The sequence below is a fragment of the Seriola dumerili genome, unplaced genomic scaffold (genome assembly GCF_002260705.1).
Source record: "Seriola dumerili isolate Sdu_G_001 unplaced genomic scaffold, Sdu_1.0 BDQW01000017.1, whole genome shotgun sequence".
In the NCBI taxonomy this organism is placed as follows: Eukaryota; Metazoa; Chordata; class Actinopteri; order Carangiformes; family Carangidae; genus Seriola; species Seriola dumerili.
In genome coordinates this window covers 15,270,118-15,291,220 of record NW_019174272.1, presented here as the reverse complement: position 1 = coordinate 15,291,220, position 21,103 = coordinate 15,270,118, and the positions used below count along the sequence as shown (strand labels likewise).

At 40.4% G+C, this 21,103-nt stretch overlaps 1 protein-coding gene across 2 annotated transcripts in view; it reads left to right on the top strand.

Annotated features, from left to right (window-relative positions):
* LOC111227009 (cyclin-dependent kinase 14) overlaps positions 1 to 21,103 on the top strand; it is a 246,640-nt gene that overhangs the window by 120,954 nt on the left and 104,583 nt on the right. For both annotated transcript variants that reach the window (XM_022752355.1, XM_022752364.1), the window contains 2 exons: positions 1,259 to 1,353; positions 3,577 to 3,639. In XM_022752355.1, the coding sequence (XP_022608076.1) occupies positions 1,259 to 1,353; positions 3,577 to 3,639 (158 nt within the window). The remainder of the gene's footprint in view (positions 1 to 1,258; positions 1,354 to 3,576; positions 3,640 to 21,103) is intronic.

Sequence of the window (21,103 nt, the reverse complement as noted above, 5' to 3'; positions counted from 1 at the left end):
CAGTCCTTTGAAAAAAAACAAAGAGGTCTTTTCCCGTGTTGTTGAAGCATCCAGTGAGTTGGGTGGCTTCCTGGTGAGTAAAGTCCTGTCTGGCTGTGTGGCTTCTGCTCTTTTCTTCTTTGTTCATCTTCTTCTCACAACTCAGCTGTTCCACACTAACTCTGCCGTGGCTCCTGTTGCTTGGAAAATCAGCTGGCTAACCTTGTTTCATAGGCGCTGATTCTGAAGAAGACTTGGTTCACTCTCAGTTAATCCTAAGCAGGACGCTGCTGTTGAGAAGAGTGTTGTAGTCTGCTGTGAGCAGGCCAGCAAGGCCGGATGCTTGTTAGGAGACTCATAGATCTCTGTTATATTTACAAACACACCCACACACACAGACAGATACACACACACAAAAGGCAGAGACAGGACAGACAGGTGTGAATGCACCCAAGACACATTGAGGACGCATTTGAGATCCGATCACTCAGACCACATTCGGAGGTGGTCTGGACTACATGTGTCCACATTTTTTAGCAGTTTGAATGCAAATTTGTCCTTGCCACATTGAAGGATCGCCTACTCCACTGACATCCTCTGTCACAGTCTGATTAGTCACAACACAGTTTCATAATGAACGGAAAATACTTTACTATTTCAAATGGATAAAACTTTATTTCATTATAAGATCTGTGCATAGCGCATTAATTCACTCAACCCCTCTATGCCCCACTTGCGCTCTGTCGTTCACCCTTTCTCTGCTTTGTCAAAGCTAAACACAGTAAGTAAGAAACATGCAAGTTTCATTGACAAGGTTTATTACATTTTTCTCTTTGTATAGAAAGTTGTGTTGTAAACCACAGTCTAGCAGATATGTCATATGTGTGTGTATTATTTGCACAGTCCCTCCTAACTGTACTCAAGGTGCGACTCAGATGAAGCAAATCACATGTGAAAGTCATAGAGAGTCTGTCCCAGAATGTGCTGATCACACCCGGCCTCCTCAGTAACACTCTGTAAGCTCTGCTAATTAAGTAATAGGCATTTTGATCATCTTCCCAAGATATCATATCACTGCTCTACTTCTTAACAATGCCTTTTACATCATAAACATGCTGACAAATGAGTGTGAGAACTTGCAGCAGGAAATCCAGCCTGTATTTTCTTTTCATTTTGAGGCTGTGTATAATTCTAATGATGCAGATAGTGAAAGCATTGATCATAGCAAGTCCTCTGGTATCTCAATATCTCTGATTCTGTGTCCGTTCTGTGCCTGCAGCATCTCTTCTGAAAGGCCTGAAGCATGCCAACATCGTGCTCCTCCATGACATCATCCACACCAAGGAAACCCTGACTCTGGTCTTTGAATATGTGGTAAGTCTGCACTATGCCATGCTGAGATCTGGACCCTGTATGGGTGGATTGGAGAGGTCTGGAATTAGGTTGGGAATCTGTTTTTAGTATTTGTTCAGAAGGAAAAGAAACCACAGGTTTAAAGGGGAACACAGGTCTGCGCTGATGTCTGTGTCTTCAGTCTGATTGATTTGACCTCAGTGTGTGCAGTTTTTAATGCTTGGCCCACAGAAACATGAGTTGGGATATTTTGACTGGCATATTCTTGTTTATAAGGGGACGTGAAGAATGTTAAAGCATCCTTGGCTTTTTCCACTGTTTGCTACCATAGGATGGCAGCCAAGCGCACCGTTGGCTGGTGTGTCTGCAACCACAATATGAAGTCAGGTGGCCTTTTTATTGGAAGGTCACTGTTTTAATTTCCACAACTCTCCCATGGACATAGACGACACCAAGGATTTTCTTTTATATATTTCTGTTCTATGAGAAAGCTCAGCTCAGGCAATCAGGAATCGGTCTGCAACGTCAGAACTGAAGCTGATCAAGGTATATTTCAACCTATATGGATTATTATATATATAGATAGATGTAGCCTCTGTGACGTCACCTATAGGTTTCTTAAGGGTGGGTTGGAAGCTCAAAGTGGGCTGCTCCAGCGTCGCCATCTTGGCAGTGCCTAACTCCCGGCTAATCCAAAAATGGGCAAAGAGGTGGGGTGTGTGTGGAGACGAGACTAGTTTAATAACTATAGCAACCATGCATACCTGTTAACATTGGGCAATAGAGCGCCTAGCTTGAAAGATAACCCAAGGCTAATTCATTTGTTCACTAATCAATGAGCTAAGCTAACAGGCCACGTTTGGTGAGCACAAACACCAATACCTGCTAATTTCCTGAATTTCCCCTAGGGGAAAAATAAAGTATATATCTATCCATCTAATGCTAACATATGAGTAAACTAATACTAGACTAGTCAATTACTAGTCAATTAACCACACAAGAAGCCATAATATTTGTCAGACAAATCCATCAAAAAGAACCAACACCACAAACACAAGTGAGAAGTCACATTCAGTGACTCGAATTAGCTGAGGTGACCCCAAGTGGCAACTTCTGAGGCTAAAAAATTAAGACAAGCCATTAAGCCTTTGAGTTCCTCTCATAGCTGAGTTAAAAGGCTAAGAATTGATGATCTTAATTAGCCAATCAGAATCAGCTCTGCCCATTTCTTCAGTAACATCTGCTGAGTAACACCTGCTGAGACACTGGTTGCCACTGGCGACTGTGGCCACAAGGGGGAGGAAGGATACACGCACACACATTCTCCTCTGTCTCCCTAGGCAGACAACAGCTTTAGATTAAACACAAGATTAAACTTGTGTTCCAAAATGGGATATCAGAAGGGAAAGCTACAAGTCCTATTAAAAATATCATCTCACCACAATGCTAAAATGGTTGAAAAAGCAGCTCATATTAATTGAAGTATGGTACATAGAAAAATTAGATGCGAAAATTATGATTTCTTGTAAGGTAAATATCCAAAGGTGGAGATGGTTTGTGTTTGCTTTATAGATGCTTTCATAGTTGAGAGTAATATTGATAAGAGTTAAGTTTTGTCCATTTCCTCTCAGAAACTGCATTAGTAGTTTGTGTGTGTGTGTGTGTGTGTGTGTGTGTGTGTGTGTGTGTGTGTGTGTGTGCGAGCACGTGGCTGTGTTTATAAACATCACAGAGAACAAAGAGTCTCCTAATGAGCCATGTCGAACAGCTGTGTCTATCTGGAAGACACAGAGCTGAAACAGATGGGTGAGATTTTGGCTCGGCAAGCCTCTCAAACAACTGCTATTTTTGAAAAGAATGGTAACTCCTATCAGAACCATGAGCAAACCAAGAACTTTGTGCACAGATTATGTGGCTTTGGTGTTTCTAGAGCCAAAAATGTGGACACAGGAGTGATGGGAGAGGTGGAGGGTACTCACTGACTCAGCATTCACACTAATAAGTATGCAGAATAATAATATACTGTATGCCTTCAATGCTATTGCACTGCAGGCACATAATGATTATATATGCCTTCAATGCTGTTGCATTGCAGGCACATAATGATTATATATGCCTTCAATGCTGTTGCATTGCAGGCACATAATAAGTATGTGGGATGATAATATGTATGCCTTCAATGCTATTGCATTGCATCCTCATGTTACTTTATTAATATTGAGCTGATCTGCTTTTATTCTACAGCACACAGACCTGTGCCAGTACATGGACAAACACCCTGGAGGTCTCCATCCAGACAATGTGAAGGTACAGTATCTTTAAAGTTATTTTTGGGCAGTTTGCCTTTAATTGTATAAGAACAGTGAGGGAGTGACATGAAAGTTGGGGAGAGAGAGTTGATGACATGCAGCAAAGGGCCATGGGTCGGACCTGAACCCATGGCTGCTGCAGTAAGGACTGGGCCTAAGTGGTATGCGCTATACCAGGTGAACAACTGGGGTGCCCTGAAGGTACAGTATCTTTAATCGCACGTTTCTCAAACAAACAATGTTCCCCCTAACTAAAGAGGACAGGAGATTTCATCATGAAGACATGAATAGAAACAGGCAGCAATTTGTCCTTGAAACAATGAGTCCTTCTGATGGTCTAGTCTAGTGGTTCCAGATGTAGGGAGGGGTCAGGATGCCCTGTGGGATACCCAGACTTACCAACCTGTACGCATTTTTACATCAAAGTATGTTTACGGTTACACCTGGGAGTTCAATTTTACACATGCAGTACTCAAGTCTAACGGCAGGCGGAAGCAATGTCTAGTTTGCTGAGTAAGAGAAGAAGAAGTGTTCGACCCATCATAGCAACGGGCTTAGACCCCCAAATATCAAGCGGGAATATCTGAAAAAGTGGGGGTGGGGCTTTAACTCCTCTGCAAAGGTAAACGGGCTGTGGGGGATGTGGAAAGTTGATATTGTGTATTGAGTTCAGTTAATGCTGACCTGTCAAACCTGTCAAAATATGTAACGTTGATAACATTAGCCTAATGTTACATCATTAAGCTAGCTAGCTACCAGCATTTAAACTGGCAAAGTAACGTAAAGTTATATTGTCCATGTGTCGCAGATTGTTAAATGTGACTTTTCATAGTACTGAGCCACAGAAATAACGTTACCTAGAAACTTACTTGGAAGTGTGTGTGCCTACGTGTGTGTGTGTGTGTGTGTGTGTGTGTGTGTGTGTGTGTGCACACCTTGCTTTTGAAATAAATGTGACGATAGATGAAGAGGACACTAAGAGTGGTTTGTTGTGTTACAATATATACAAAATAAAATTTATTAAAAATTCATTTTTATTAAATAATTGAATTAAATTTGCTGATGTCCAGCTTATATAAGCACATCTAACACAATAAAATATGAATCATGAAAACAACGGTTTTATGCAGCTGCACTGAAACCTTTGACTTTCACTGTATATTATAATATAGTCCAATGTAAATTATATTTTGGGGAAACATGGTCAAAACTCCAAAACTTGAGGTGAACATATGTAGACTTGTTCCTTGCAAGTCAAATACCAGGGCCTCAGCCTCCCCTGAGCTGATGTCTCATTGCTCACACATGACCGAAAACAGCTGACTGTTCTTAAATGTAAAATTGTCCCTTTTTTGCATTCCTCTCAAGAATATATGATTGTATTGTTTTCTTCATAGCCAATTCATATGTTCAATAACTTCATGCTATGTTGGTGAGTAAGGTTTTAAGGAAACCCAAATGCAGCCAACACCAATCCAATGAGCAATCCAAAACTAGGCAAATACTGAGAACTTAACAGACAAAACAGAAGCAAAACAGAAAGGCCAAAAAACATTGGGTACACAGGAACAAAAGACAAAGGGAAATTCAAAAATCCAAACTAATTACAACAGAGTAAAACAGGGAGCACAGGGAATAAATACACACAAGGGAGGCACAGGTGATTGATCACAGGTGAAGCACATTATCGTAGGGCAGACAATCACAAAAAACAGGATAAAGAGGAGAAGTAAAATAACCACAAGACACACAGGCGAAGAAATTACAAAATAGAACAAGAAATTAACCAATGACCAAAGGGACGAACAAAGTCCAAAGAGCCAACAGAAATATTCCTGTCAAAGAAAACCATGACAGGATTGCTCTTAACTCACCAACATTGAGATCACAACACTTCACACCACACACCATTGTTGCTGGTTTACTGCAGAGAAACTTGAGGTCTAAGACTTTAGGGGTTAGTTGATGCCTCACTGTCCATTTGGGTTTCTGTTTGACCTGTTGCACAAAAGACCACTAATTCTGAATATTAATCAAAAGAACTGTTCCAGTAAAGAACATTATGGAACAGATGATGAGAACTAAACTTATGTGTCCACTGTATATTTAATATTTAAATATCAACCACAGCTCAAACCACTTAGGATCATGTTTATCATTTACCTGTTCCCATCATCCTAATGAAAACTTAATTACTGTAGCTGACGTTAATTGGGATGTGAACCTTTGTGTGGTTATGGTGGCCCTGAGAGCTCAATGCACTGAAGCTAAATGAAACACATGCAAATGGACAAAACACACGCTGTCTTCATCAGTTTGACAACACACACATTGCTAATACACAAACACACCAAAAGTAGAACAGATGACAACGGAAGTGTTTCCAGGGGACACGAAAAAGTGATGAACCTGACTGGGAACTGAACAAGTGCACATGGATGTATTATAATAGATCTGTGCAAGTGTGTCCTAGCTGGGTTCATTACTTTTTAGTGTCCCCTGGAAACAGTGGTGCTACTTGCAGCACGTTTGTGTATCTGCTTGTGTTGTGAGTACCTTGAGATAATTTCTGTTGTGAATTGGCGCTATACAAATAAAAATGAACTTGACTTGACTTGCTACACGTGTTGTTAAATTTATGAAGATTCTGAATTTGTCTATTTGCATGTGTTTTCTTAAGTTGCAGTATGTTGAGCTCTCAGGGCCACTGTAGCATGTTGGTAAAGCTTCTTGTTCCTCTCGTCTGCAACACTACATGAGTGAAAACTGCTGGTAACATAAATGAACAGGTAGAAAGAAGCAGTGATGGAGTGAATGAGGCCATGTGCTGGTGTTGGGGGTATCAGTATGTTCTGTCATGCAGGAAGTTGACAGTTCAGGCTACATCTGTTATAAAACAGCTCGTACTTTTTGCCACTAAGGATTTACATAAGTAATACGTGTTTTTCCTGCTGATAGTAGCCTCATTGAGATTCACATGAATAATTTAGGATAATTTAGGCTTGGCTCCTGCAGACTGTTACTTGTTGGTTGTGATTTATAATCTGACTTTAGGGCCCGTCTCGCTTTGTTCCTGCTGCACAGAACTACACAGTATTAATACAGTGGTTGTAATAATCCATCACAATGGGTGACATTTTCATTCCTCTGATATTGTGTAGTAAAGGATGTAGTTATCTCAGTCAGTTCTCAGAGTGTGCATTGAATTTTCTGTTAAACCTAATAAATAGTAAAAACACCATCACAATATTGTTATATGTGAATTATTAACACAACATCAATACCACAGTTAAATCCAACCAGTCATCCAGCCCGAACAACCATATAGGTTGTTTGTTCCAACCTTTTGATACAACCCATAGGAGTGTCTCCTGAAATAGTGCCCCTACAGTGGCAGGCATATTGAGCCTTGGTTGTCATGGTTACTATATTAACAATCATGGCTTGGTTAGGCTAAGGAAAAAATCTTGATTTGGGTTAAAATAAGTACTTATTCAACAGATCTTTGTTGTCATGGTTACAATAATAACAGCGTGGTTAACTTTGTTTTTGTTTTTTTTCTCCATCTCCACACTTCCCACACACACTGAACATCTCCACACTTCACATCCCTTCCCTCCACCCCAGCAAACAAAACGCAGCATTCGTATATACACACACACACACACACACACACACACGACAACAATATATATATACAAACATACACACTACACACACACACCAACACATATATATACTGAGGTATGCCTCAGCAGAAAAAAATAGAAAACCGAATTGTAGCTAATAGCAACATCACATATCAATAATTCATGATGAAATAACTGTTCATGCACAGTATTTCATTACCAAATACTGTCCAGATTTATTATTGGTCATTTCTAGAAAAATTTTCTAAACCAGAAATTAGTGACCACAGGTCCTGAAAAATACAATCACAATTATATTTTTCCAAAGTTATTCTCTCTCAAGGCAAAAATTTGAGATTCATTTTTCCAAAATATGAGTATGCATTTCTTGTTCAGTGTGGTATAGTTATTCATATTCTGCATTTTTTTTATCCCTATGAAAATCAGGCATATAATTTAGTAAATAAAAACAAGGTTTTAAATCAAATTTAATTTTTTAGACTGCTGTGGAGAAGGAGTGAATTGAGTTCCAGAAACGATTTAACAAACTGAATTGCCAAAACATATGAATGAATGTTCCTTCCCATGTATAGAGGCTACAGTCCTCGCTGCAGTTGGCCCCGGTTCGAGTCCCGCATCGGACGGCCTTTGCTGCATGTCATATCCCCCTCTCTTTGCCTCCCCATTTCCTGTCTCTCTCTACTGCACTATCAATAAAGGCATAAAAACGCCCCAAAAAATATACTTTAAAAAAAAAGAAAACAGTGAAATAATGATACATTTTTTTATTTTTTTTATATTTTTATTTTATGAATATAAGAGAATCTAGAGGTAAAGGATGAAAAATGTTGGCTTCCACCTGGAACCACAGTGAGTCACATCTCCCCAACGACCATGATCCTAAATTCCTTAATTGGGCTGACCAAAAGTAATATTGGAGGTTCGAGAGAACAAGACCCCACATGGACTCCGATTTCATGAGGGTTATAAACCAATCCTTGGCTTATTATTACACCAGATTAATTTTGAAATATCTTTGCTCAGAGATTTAAAAAATGCAGCAGATACATAACATGGTAACATTTGGAAAAGGAAGTTAAGTCTTGGGAGGACATTCATTCTTGTAACATTTATTCTTCCTAACAAGAACGGTGGTAAAGTGGACCATTTACACAGATCTATTTTGATCTTATCTATGAGAGGGATATAATTGTCTTTAAATAGATTCTCTACCTGTGGTGTTGTTTATTCCTAAGTATTTAAACCCCCCTGGTGTCCAGTTAAAAGGGCAAGACTTGCAATTTTGTCATCTGCATATAGGGATATTTTATGTTCATTATTATTAATCTTCACTCCTTTAACATTTGTATTTTCTCGTATAGAAGATGCCAGTGGTTAAATTACCATTGCAAAAAGCAAAGGTGACAATGGAAACCCCCTATCTTGTCCCTCTGGTTCAGGAAAAGAAATACAGTAAGAGGACGTACAATTAGTGATAGCTGCTGCTTTGTTGACCCATCGATCCACCACAACCTCCTCATGACATAGACTTTGTCTCTCTTTATACTATGTCACCGCACCTTTCCCTTTGCTACCATCATAATTACAATGACCACTAGATGTCACCTAACAACAAAATGTGACCATGGGTCATAATAAGCTGTTGCACAGACAACCTATGGCAAATTCTTTTACTGGAGGACAGTCTCGTTATATCGCTACACCCCCTTCTAAGATTTGTGAAAAGGTTATTAGGTTAATTACTTATTGCAATGAGTTTTGTGGATCTTGAAGATAGAGTGAAATGTCATTACTATATAGCAGATTTTGTTGGATGGCACAAGCAAGGGGTTCAATGAAAATTAGGGAAGATTGGGCAGCCTACAGTGTAACCTTTGTGATGTGATGACAGTGGTCATGAATGTGTTACATAGGGTTTTTAATCCAGTGAACAAACAACTCTTTGAAACCTAGCTTTTGTAAAACTGTGAAGAGGAAAATCCAGCTGACTTTATCAAATGCTTTTTCTGAATCTAGTGAAACTGATTGTCTTTATCACATTGTGAAATGTTTATTAAGTGTAGGAGTCTACTGATGTTCATCGAATGTCATCCCTCAAGAAGTTAGTTTGGTTATTGTTTCTAGCTGAGATGTCAGTGTTTATGAGACAGTAACTAGAGGGAAGAGTTGGATCTTTTATGGCAGCAGTGTTAATATGGGGGGACAGGGGAGGTGATTGACCTTGACCAGCTACCATCCCAAAGAAAATTTGGTTTGCTAGAACTTTGCCTGATTTAGTTCCTATATCTCAGCTTTTAGAGGAGAAGTTCAGTTCTATTTGTCAGTAAGTATATATATACACAAATATATACAAATATACAATTGATTCCAGGTGTGTTCTGTGGAGTTTTGAGTTGTTTGCATAGTTCTTTTATTTTGTTTTCTAAATTACTTCTGAGGAGAGGAGAATAAATTTTCCCTCTAATTACGTAATTGCTTTACTTTTTGGGGGGACGTATATAGGACTGAAACTGCCAAAATCAAAAGTAAATAAAGAAATGACTTGTTAGATGAATTAATATGGCTGTTGTGAACCTAGCCATGTCAGGGCAAAGCTTGCAGTATGGTTCACCGATGCACTCTGATGTCGATCAACCAGTAGGTGAAATGTTTACTCCATGATGTAATTGAGGACAACCCCCTCATTTGCATAATGAAGCAGATATCCAATTTTGAATGTGCCTGCTGCTTGGTGCGTGTACTTCACTCCTCATGTTTCAATCTGTACAAAGGACGTTACTTTCAGTTTCATTCATGTCGTAGAGACTTATCCTGACACTGACCTCAGTCACTGCAGGTGTCTCTCAAAAAGCTATTTGAAGCTGTTACGACTGGCCAAAATAACCTCACACTGATGGTGTTAGGGCCAATAATTTACTCTTACCATGTTAAGACTTTTATTTTGAAGGTTAAACAAAATTGTGGACAACGTGTTTGTGTGTTTCTGTCAATATGTGTGTTTGTGTCTGTGTATGCTTTTGAGTGTAGTGGGAGCTGCCCAACAGAACCTCCAGTAAGTTCTTTTTACCTGATTAAGACTTTTATTTTGAAGGTGAATATCAAAAAGTAAGATGGTGTTTGTGTGTCTCGCAGTAGAGGTGTCTACCATAAGCCCCCAAAAAGCTTGTGTTACCAGGTTGAGACACTTATACAGTTAATATCCATATGGTGGTGATGGTGTTAGTGTGTCTTTTAATGTATGTGTGTGCATAGTGTTGACAACTGCATAAGCTTAACCTTCAAATAGCCCTTTGAAGTTCTCAGGACCAGCCAAATTTTAACCCAAAATAACCAGACATCAACACGCACATAGTGCATGCAAATATATTGTGTATATTTACCTTAAAGTTACTCTCATACCTGAGTTAAAAGGCCAAGAAATTAATTAGTCTAATTAGCCAATCAGAATCAGCTTTTCACATTTCTGGCAAGGTGCTAAGTAGGACCTGCTGAGACACTGGTTGCCACTGGCGACTGTGGCCACCAGTGGGAGGAGGGAAACATGCACACACAAACTACTCTGTCTCCCTAGGCAGACAACAGCTTTTAAGATTAAACTTGAAAATGGGATCGGAGGGAAAACTACTAAGTCACCTCACTACGATGCTAAAATAGTCAAAAAAGCAGCTCATATTATTTGAAATACAGTGCTTTGAAAAATTAGATGCTATAATGATGATTTTTTTATAAGGTGAATATTCAAAGGTGGAGATGGTTTGTGTGTCTATTAATAAATGTGTGTAGATACATGTACAAAAATGGGTTCTTGACAAAATTGTCCTTACAATCATGGAAAGACAGGATGAGACACACAAACACAGTGCTGATTTGCCTTATAGATGCTCTCATACTTGAGAGTAATAACGGTAAGAGTCTAATTAGCCAATAAAAATCAGCTTTGTCCATTTCTACCCGGATACTGTGTAAGTAGTGTGTGTGTGCGTGTGTGTGTGTGTGTGTGTGTGTGTGTGTCTGTGTGTGTGTGTGGGTGGCTGTGTTCATAAACATCACAGAGATCAAAGAGTCTCTTAACAAGCTGTTTTGAACACCTGTGTCTATCTGGAAGACAGATCTGAGTGAGATTTTGGCTCAGCGAGCCTCTCAAACAACTGCTATTTCTAAAAAAAAACAGTAACTCCTATCAGAATCATGAGTGAACCATGAGTGGCACAAGACCTTTATGCACAGATTGTCTGGCTTTGGTATTTCTAGACTCAAAAATGTGGACACAGGAGCAAGTTACAAAAAAGGGTCACTTCTGCTTTTCTCTGGAAATCAGCTCCTGAATTTGTATTGCAGTCAATAGCAGAGGTGGAGGGTACTCCCATCACTTTGAGGCTCACTATTTAAATTATGTAAGACTCTGTGCTTGGGTAGACATTTTCTATGAAACAGCATGAATTTCTTTACTACCAAGGAAGCCATGATGTGTTAAGACTGTTGTAAGCAAGACTGAATACGTGGCCGTAAGGACGAGTTAAACAGAATTTTTTCAGAGGAGTTCTAGAGTTTCTCCCACTCTAGCAATGATGTTATCCACTCTAGCTGTAAACCTTCCGTGTAATACACATCCATTATAAAAATCTGAAACGGTCTAAAAATTACACAAAATGTAAACTGCAATTTTGTGCAAACCGTAATTGTTGTCAAAATACAGATTCAACCCAAAAGATTCTCCAGTCTTGTGACCCATTTAACATTTCAATCATTTTTCTACATAGAAGTATGACGCAGCAAAATTATACACTGGCAACAAGTGGCATCAAGTCCGCATAGCTCGTAGTTTGTTTGCAATATATTTGTATATATTATTATATTTTTTGTCGATTGATGTTTTTTATTCTACATTGTTGTTTCGTCTGACAATGGAGAAAGTAATGTACACAAAGGAAGAACTCCTGGCTTTAAAGTTTACCAGATATGGAATTAAACATCACATACCGGCTGAGCTGAAGAAGCCCCGCCGTGGATGCAGAGCTGGGGCTAAGCTAAAGGCTAGGAGATGGAGATATAAGCCTTTTCTACAATCAATCCTCATAGGAAATGTCAACTCCCTGGCTAACAAGTGTGATGAACTGGAGGCACTTGTGAAGAACCAGCGAGCATATAATGAGTGTAGTCTCATGTGTTTCACGGAGACCTGGTTAATCGACAACACTCCTGACCGTTGTGTGGATTTACCCGGCTTCACTGCAGTACACGTGAACAGAAACGCCTGTTGTGTTTTATGCAAACGTCAAGGAGGCCTACACTGCTTCAGCTTTACCACCACTTGACAGACAAGATCATTATCTGTTTTTTCTTCAGCCTTCCTACAAGCCCTGTTCACTGAGGCAGGCTGCAACCACCCACTCATTCAGGAACTGGACCCCAGAGGCCATATATATTTGGAGTCACAGGAAAATGATATTGTTGGAGTCACAGGAAAATGATAAAAGCAAGGACCCTGCATTGACAGAATGGTTGAATGTACCATTGGACTACATTAACTTCTGTATGGACACTGTAATACCAGCAACGACTGTACACTGCTTTCCAAACAACAAACCTTGGATAACCAGTAACATCAAGACCCTCCTCAACCAGAAAAAGGAGGCCTTCAGGGATGGAGACAGGGAGAAGCCCAGGTGTGTGCAACATGAGCTGAAGAGGAAATTAATAAAGCAGGTGAGAGAGGACTACAAAAAAGAAAGTAGAGAGGAAGCTGCAACTCTCTCCACACTGAGGTCAGGTCTCCTGTCATTTAGAACGGAGGAGTTGAGGGCAGAGTTCAAGAGGCAAACGTCTTGGAAAGGCAGTAGGCCTGGATGGTGTGTATCCGAGGCTGTTAAAGGACTGTGCAGCCCAGCTGGCTGAGCCTCTCCAGAGGATCTTTAACTTAAGTCTACAAACAGGGAGGGTCCCAGTCCTGTGGAAAACATGTTTTGTTCTGGTCCCTAAAGTAGGGCGACCGGCTGAGATAACATCACACATCATGAAGCCCCTGGAGCAGCTGCTTCTCCACCTTTTGAAGCCACAGGTTGAACATGCACTTAACCCCCTACATTTCGCCTACAAAGAACATATTGGAGTGGATGATGCCATCCTTTACATGCTCCACCGGGGCCATTCTTACTTGGATGAGCCAGGTAGTTATATGAGGATTATGTTATTTGATTCCTCAAGTGCATTTAACACCATCCAACGCCCCATTCTTAAAAACAAGCTGGAGGGGATGGGGGTGGATCCCTGCTTCACGTGGGGATCCATTGTGGATTACGTGACAAGATGACCACAGTATATCAGGCTGGGTAACTGTGTCTCAGGGACAGTGATGAGCAGCAGGAATGGGCAGGAAGAGGAGTACAGGGATCTGATGATGGTATTCAGTGCCTTAGAAGATATCCATGGGAGAGGGGGGTGAAGGTTAATATGTCTAACTGTGAGGAATTAAAATGAGAAGAATCAACAGAGAACCCAAATATCGCTACAAAAGTGCTCATCTTTATATTGATTCCCAGAACCTTTGTCAAAGTCACAAAATAATCTGTCCAAAACTTCTGAAGTCTGGGACAAAAGAAAAACATACGACTCAAATTATACATTGGTCTACAACATTTGGATAGATTTCGGATAAACAAGATTTTGACAGGTGAACTGTGTGTAATTCTTTAAATTGTATCAGTAGTAGTCTTGCACAAGGTGTACCTCAACGTATTCTATTTATAGCCTCATCCCACCTCTGATCTGTGAAAACTACCCCCAGTTCTTGCTCCCAAGCAACCCTAGTCTTAGCATCAGAATGAAGATTGAAAGTCAAGAGTTGTTCATACATCTTGGGTATAAGTGATTTCTGATGTGGTTTTAGAGTCAAAAGGTCTTCCCATGGCTGGTCAGCGGGGAGGGAAGGGAAGCATGGAAAGTGAGAGGAGGCACAGTGTAACTTGAAAGTAACAAAACAAATTTGATACAGGCAAACTAAAGTCAGAGGATAGATCTGAAAAACTAGCAAAAGTTCCATCTTTGTAGAGGTCTCTAAACAACTCGGCTCTGCCACAGCACATAGGTGGCATCAGAGGATGACGGGGGAAAAAAATGATTCTTCACTAATGGCATCATCGTGGAGGCTGACATAAACTTAAAATGGCGCCTAAACTGAAACCAAATCCTAAGGGTAGACAGCACCACAGCACCTCTGGAGACTGAGACCAATAACTCAATTTATGAATATGTGCTGACCAATAGTAGAGCATAAAATTGGATAAAGAAAGTCCGCAGCTAAATTAAAATTTTTGCAGTGAAGATTTCCTCACTCTAGGTGCCTTCCCACCCCACAAAAATGCCGTGACAATTTGGTCCACAGATTTGAAAAAATATTTGGGCCAAAACATAGGTATACATTGAAACAAAAAAAGAAATCTAGGCAAGACATTCATTTTGACCACACACACACTTCCTATCAATGATAAAGGCAGAGACCTCCACCTCTGGAAGTCTGCCTTGACCTGGGTGACCAAGGGAGAGAAATTAGCAGAAAAGAGAGAAGGTAAAGTAAAGATATCTAAACCCTGATGAGCTGAGTTTGAAGGGAAAGTCAAATTGTTTAAGTAACAGAGCCAATGAATATATAGGATAGCATTCATTCTTAAGGAAATTAACTTTATAACCTGACAAGGAGCAAAACCTCTTCAACAAGGACAAGATTGGTGGCATACTAGCCAGTGGATCTGATATATATAGAAGCAGGTCATCTGCATAAAGCGACAATTTCAGCTCAACACCAGCCTGGGACATACCATGGAAAAGAGAAAGAGACCTTAGGGGAAAGAGGACAACCCTGCCTGGTGCCATGTGACAATGTAAAATAATTCGATCAAGTGTCATTGGTGTGGACGCTTTCCTGGAGGGAGGTGTATAGAAGTTAAATCCATTATATAAATCTGTTCCCAAATTCAAACTTGTGCAGCACTGCAAAAAGATAGTTCCATTCGACTCGATCAAACGCCTTTTCTGACTTGAGTGCAAAAACTACTTCAGGAGTTAGAGAAGAATGTTTAGAGAAAATTACATTCAAGAGCGTTCAAATGTTAAAAAATAGTTGTTGCCCTTTTTGTCTGTCTGTATCTTGGATTCTAGTTGTTAGTGCATGCAATTTAGCCTTACTAGAATATGTTGAATAGGAAATAATTTGCCCACATACATATGCTTTAAGTGATTCCCATAACAAAGAAGAAGAGACAGAATCATTTTTATTGATAGCAAAGTCATCAATTGAGGATGCAACATTTACACTTACAGGAGCTGTCACAGCCTGCTCTGCTTCTCAGTGCTTTTCCACTCACCCTGCCTCTGTTCCACTCTGCCACACCTCCTCATCAGCCTCACTGTCCTCACCTGTTGCCCCCCAGCTGCACTCCATCTCCAATCAAGCCAGATTGTTCTTAGTACTCATGCAAGACTTTCCAGCGGTTTTCTATGGACTGACTTCCCGGTATCGACTCTGCTCATCCCTGACCATCCTGCCTCATCTCTGCCCTGGTAAACGCCTCAGCCTTCTGTCCCTGACCAGGAGTTCTGCCTGTGCGCTTCCTGGTCCCTGTCCGCCTGTTCCTGTGGCTATTTGGCGTTCTCCAGCTCCAATGTCGCAACGTGAGTGCTTCCCTGCTGGTTTCCTGATCCTTCGTCTGGCTTTGATTACCAGCCTGCCTGCTCCTTCCTGGTTCGTCTGCCCCACTGTCTGCTCACCCGGTTCTGATTCTCCTGCCTCCCTGACGTCTCCGGCCTGCTCCCTAACGGTACTGTTGCTTCCCCACAAACTTTCCTCTCTCTCTCTGTGTGTGTGTGCTCAGTGACCTCGTTTCACTCACCTGACTCATGGTCCTCCTGCCCCAGCCCCCAGGCCCACCCCAGACCACAAGAGACTACTCACATGTATAACTCTAAACCATACTGCTGCTAACCTGCTCATCCTCATTCTTGCTAATAAAAATCATTACCAATCGTACCTGTGATGTGTTGTGCTGCAACTGGGTCCTACCAACATCTGTTACAGGAGCATCTGAAATGACAATAGGATGGTATTCAGAGGAAGTCACTTTGGAAGTAAGCAAACTATCAATAAAAAATAAATAAATAAGTGAATAAAAAAAAATCAATGCAGGAATATGACGGGTGAACATGTGAATAAAAAGAAAATTCCTTAGCTTGCAGACTATGACATCTCCAGGGATCAGCAAAGCCATTTTTGAGCATAAAGTCTAAGATCGATTGGACATGAAGGAATGGGCCAGAGTTCGGGGATTCAAACGGTCCAAGATGTGGGCAATAACACAGTTCCGATCGCCACCCAATATCGATCCGTAAAATTTGGATCATCAAAATTTGGAGCATATATATTCACCAACAATACAGGGTTATAGCATAAACTACCTGCAGTAATCAAATATCTGCCATTTTTATCAGCTATGATTCTAGAGGGTGTAAATTGGACCCTTTTTATTAAACAAAATGGCTACTCCTCTAGCTTTAGAGTTGAAAGCTGAGTTGAAGACTTCACCCACCCATGGACATCTGAGTCTGATTTGATCTCTTTCATGGAGGTTTGTTTCCTGTAGAAATACTATGTCAGCATTTAAACGTTTTGGATGAGAGAAAATCTTAGACCGCTTAACTGTATTAGTCATCCCTTAACATTCCAACTCAAGAACCTGATACAAAATCCACTGTCTGACTTTTCAGAATTAGTATTGGTCATTTAAGCTGTAACTTGACTGAAAGGCAAAGCAAGGGAAAGGCAAGTGACGGACTCCCCCCAAAACAGGAGAGAGAAAGGAAGATAGGGAAGGGAAAAGTAAACAAAAAAAATGAATAAAGAAAATAGAAATAAGTAAATAAATAAATACAGAGACTCAACACCAACAGTCCGCCCACACCCACCACCCTCCCACACATTAAGTGTTCCAATCCCCAAACTATAGGAACAGCCGTGCAGACTCCAATAGGAGCCATCCTCCAAAGAGTGGTGCTTTCAACTATGTAGCTAAATCTAACAGGGAAAAACTCGCAGAGTAGTGAACTTTAAACATTAAGTGTAAGGCACACACACAAAAAAACATTCATGTGAATCAGTACAGTCACTATTGAAAAAATACACCATGGAGTATAAAGACAACAGCAATAGGCAATAAAGCACAAGAGTATTCAAACTACCATAGAGTCCTCTATTTCACTTTTAAAGAATCACATTATTGCAATCTAGATAAACAGAACTGGCCCTATACAGAGTGAAACGTTTTGAAGTAGGTAGCATATACGTAGTCAATGAGTGAAAACAACTCATCCCAATATTGAATATGATAATAGTGAGAAAAAAAGAATGAATAATGTTGAAATAACAAAAACAGTGGGCAATAGTGCCCTTGCCCCTATGTAGCCAAAGACATTTATTACCTCAATAAATCAATATAACTAAAAAAAAGTCTCATGGCATGCTATATGAGTAGACTCACTGGCCCAGAGACGTGGATCAGTCTTAAAGGATATGAGGTTAAAACTAGCATCACAAATAATAGTGCAGTTGCTACTTGGTTAGTTGGTTATAGTCCTGATGACAGCCTCCTCCGGCGACGTGAAGTCCCGTTGCACACCTCCATGAGGAATGCGCAACTGGGCTGGATGATGACCGAATCTGACTCCCTCCATATCTCAAAGTTGTCGTGGGACATCACTGAAAGCAGCGCGGGCCCATGCCAATGTGGCGGTGTGTTTCGCAGCTTTATCCATTGAAGCTCTCTTGCCTTCCTAAGGATATGAGCGCAGTCCGTGTAATAGTGGAGCCTCTCAACTATAGCATGGGGGCGCTCACCGGGTTTGGTTTAGGCAACGGAGCACAATGGGCTCTGTCCACAAGTGGCTCCTTCTCAAGGGTGAAAGCCACCATCAGAAGTTAAGAAACATTGGCTGCAGATGAAGAGGCAAGGTCATCCTCCGGGACACCAATAATCCGAATATTCTGACGGCGAGCCCTGGACTCCAAATCCTCACATTTATTTTCCAGCTTGACCAGTTCTTTAGATAAATGTTCCACCCTGTTTTGAAGAGTAACAAGTAAGACAAAGTATGCTCCATTTCTGTCACGGTGCCCTTGAGTCCCGCAAAGTCTGATTGCATAGTGGAAATGTTTGTTTTCAAAGCAAGCCGTTCTGTCTTAATAGACGAAAGATTATCACCTAAAACTGCCTGTAGCTCTGTTTAAAATATTGCTGCAATGTCATCATGGAGAGCGAAGAGAAGTTCAGTTGAGTGCAATGACATCTGTTGTGGGAGGCGGCTGGCCAGTTGCCTCTGCAGGAGGAGCAGAGCTACTGTGGGGCGAAGAGGCCTCATTTGCAGCAGGCTGCAGGTGTGATTGAGAGGAGTTACCCCCCTTATTAATCTTTTGCGACATTTTAGTACTGGAATACCAAAGTAACAACGTTAAATTAAAGTGACATAAAACTTAATACATAAAAGGGAAACAAAATGTGCCTAATGACAACAAAAATGTCTGCAGAAGCTCTCTGATTTGCAACTTACGCCATGTCCCGCTGAGCCAGAAGTCCCATCCCATAGTCACTTATTATAGTTGAGTGAGCTTGTCTGGGAAGCAGATGTCAACAAGCCAAATGTTCACCACCGACCATGCTGAATCTGTTTGACTTGTGTAAACCTCCTTTTCATTTGAGGTTTAGATCTGACCAATTACTGACAGGACCTGAAGACTTTAACTTTAAATCTGGCAATAAAATACTAAAAGTATTATTATTATTATTATTATTATTATTATAATTGTCATTGAGAAAACTGAGTGACTTACTGTGAAAATCCTCCTCAATCTGCCCTCAGCACTTCACTTTTCTTCAAACATTAGAATGCAATGGTTTTGACACGTTTCCAGTCAAAGCCAAAGAGAAAAAGAAAAAAGCTTCTTTTAAGAAGAGTCTGATGTTTGAATAAAAGAGCTTACTGAGGAGAATAAAACACCCATTTTTCTTTCTTTTTATTATCATGCAGTTGCACTCCTTCCAGTGCAAGGGCTTTTCAGAGGTGTTTGATATACATGAGTAAACATACATTTCCCATGCTAATTTCCTGCACCGCAGTTCATCTCTCACCCGCTGAGAGGAGGAATAGTAAACCGTTGACCCAGTGACTCCAGATGCCAGACAGGGCCCCTCCCTGATTGGACTCCATGGTGCTTCAATCAGCTTAATTGGCCAAGACTCTGGTGTCAGTGAGATGAGAGAAATGAGAGGGGAATGCTGGAACTGGAATAAAACTGAACGCTGGATCAGATGTGCCTCATTATTTTTTTGATTGACACATTGAAGAGCTGCCAGTTCTCAGAGGCAAAACAAAACTATTTGAATGCAGCTCTGACTGTGGGTACAATTTAGGATTCTGTTGATATTCATGTGTTGAAAGCTTGTACCAGCAGCAGCAGATACAGTCTGTGGAGTGTGCATATATTCAAAATTGAGTTTAGTGGTTGCAGTATGGGTTCTTGAGCTGCAGGCAGGTGGATGGACTGTGTTCGAGTTCAGCAGTAAAATAATTGGCTGTAAAATGTAAATTTAAATGCAATTTAAAATTTATTCATTTGTCTTGTCAGCAAAATTGCATTGATGCATTTTCATTAGTTTTTTTTATGAATGAATTTGTCAGTGAAGGCCTCAAGACTCACGACAGGTGAAACACTGCCCTGTAGCTTCATATAAATAGTTGCATATATACTTATTGTTATTCATAGGTTGAGAGGTTTTTGCATAAGTGTCAGCAAATCATAACATGAGCATGAAGCACACAAGAGGAGAAATAGATTATTTCAGCAAAGGTGGACTGACATAGTGGAATTTATTTGGTTATGATCCAAAAGTTTAAAAAAATATATAAAAAATTCAAAATCACACTGACATTCATGAAGAAATCAACCTTATATTGTGTGAGTCAGGCTGTTTGTCTAAAACAGGGATGCTACATTTTCTTAAAAAGTGAAAATAAGGTATTATTGTTTAATATTTCTGTTTTTAGTGGTGTTTATTTATGTAGCGTTAATGCCATATTTTAGAATTTACTCTCGTTGAAATGGGGCACCAGTCCTCTAGGAGGACAACAATGAATTACTTCATTGCCAAATTTATCAATCTCATATCGGAAGCCATGACTTCTCGATTCAATGGATCTCCAGTCTCTACATCAAAAGAATACGACAGGACAACAACTGGGTGTAAATAAAGGAGTTTATTAACTAAACTACTATCTACAGAGTAAATGCAAGGTGTAATAAATAATAGAGAAGAATAAAGATGAAAATAATAATGAAATGAGCAGTGTGATGAGTTGGCAATGGTAGGAGAGAATATGTTATGGCTATACACTATGGCTATACAGCTAATGATACTACATCTACAAATTAAGTTTGATGATTAAATATTGCTATATTTCGACATCAACCCAGTAATGAGCAGTGTTAATACTGGCCTACTGTGAGTTGCGCTGTAGCTAAAGACCCTCGGCTGGAACCCAGGTGGCTGTGGGATCTAGGTGGATTCTCCTGGAGGCCGTGTCCCGTTATCACGATGACGGATTCTGCCGGTGTCTCAGCGGTTCAGCTCTGGTGGAGTTTGCCAGGAGACTTTCTGTCTCGGGCACTCTTGATTTCTGTTCGGCTTCTCTGCAGGCGGTCGTGCAGAGGTGTTATCTGCCGGCATCTCTTGTGGGTTGATCTGAAATAAACTCTAATGCTCTTCACTTTGG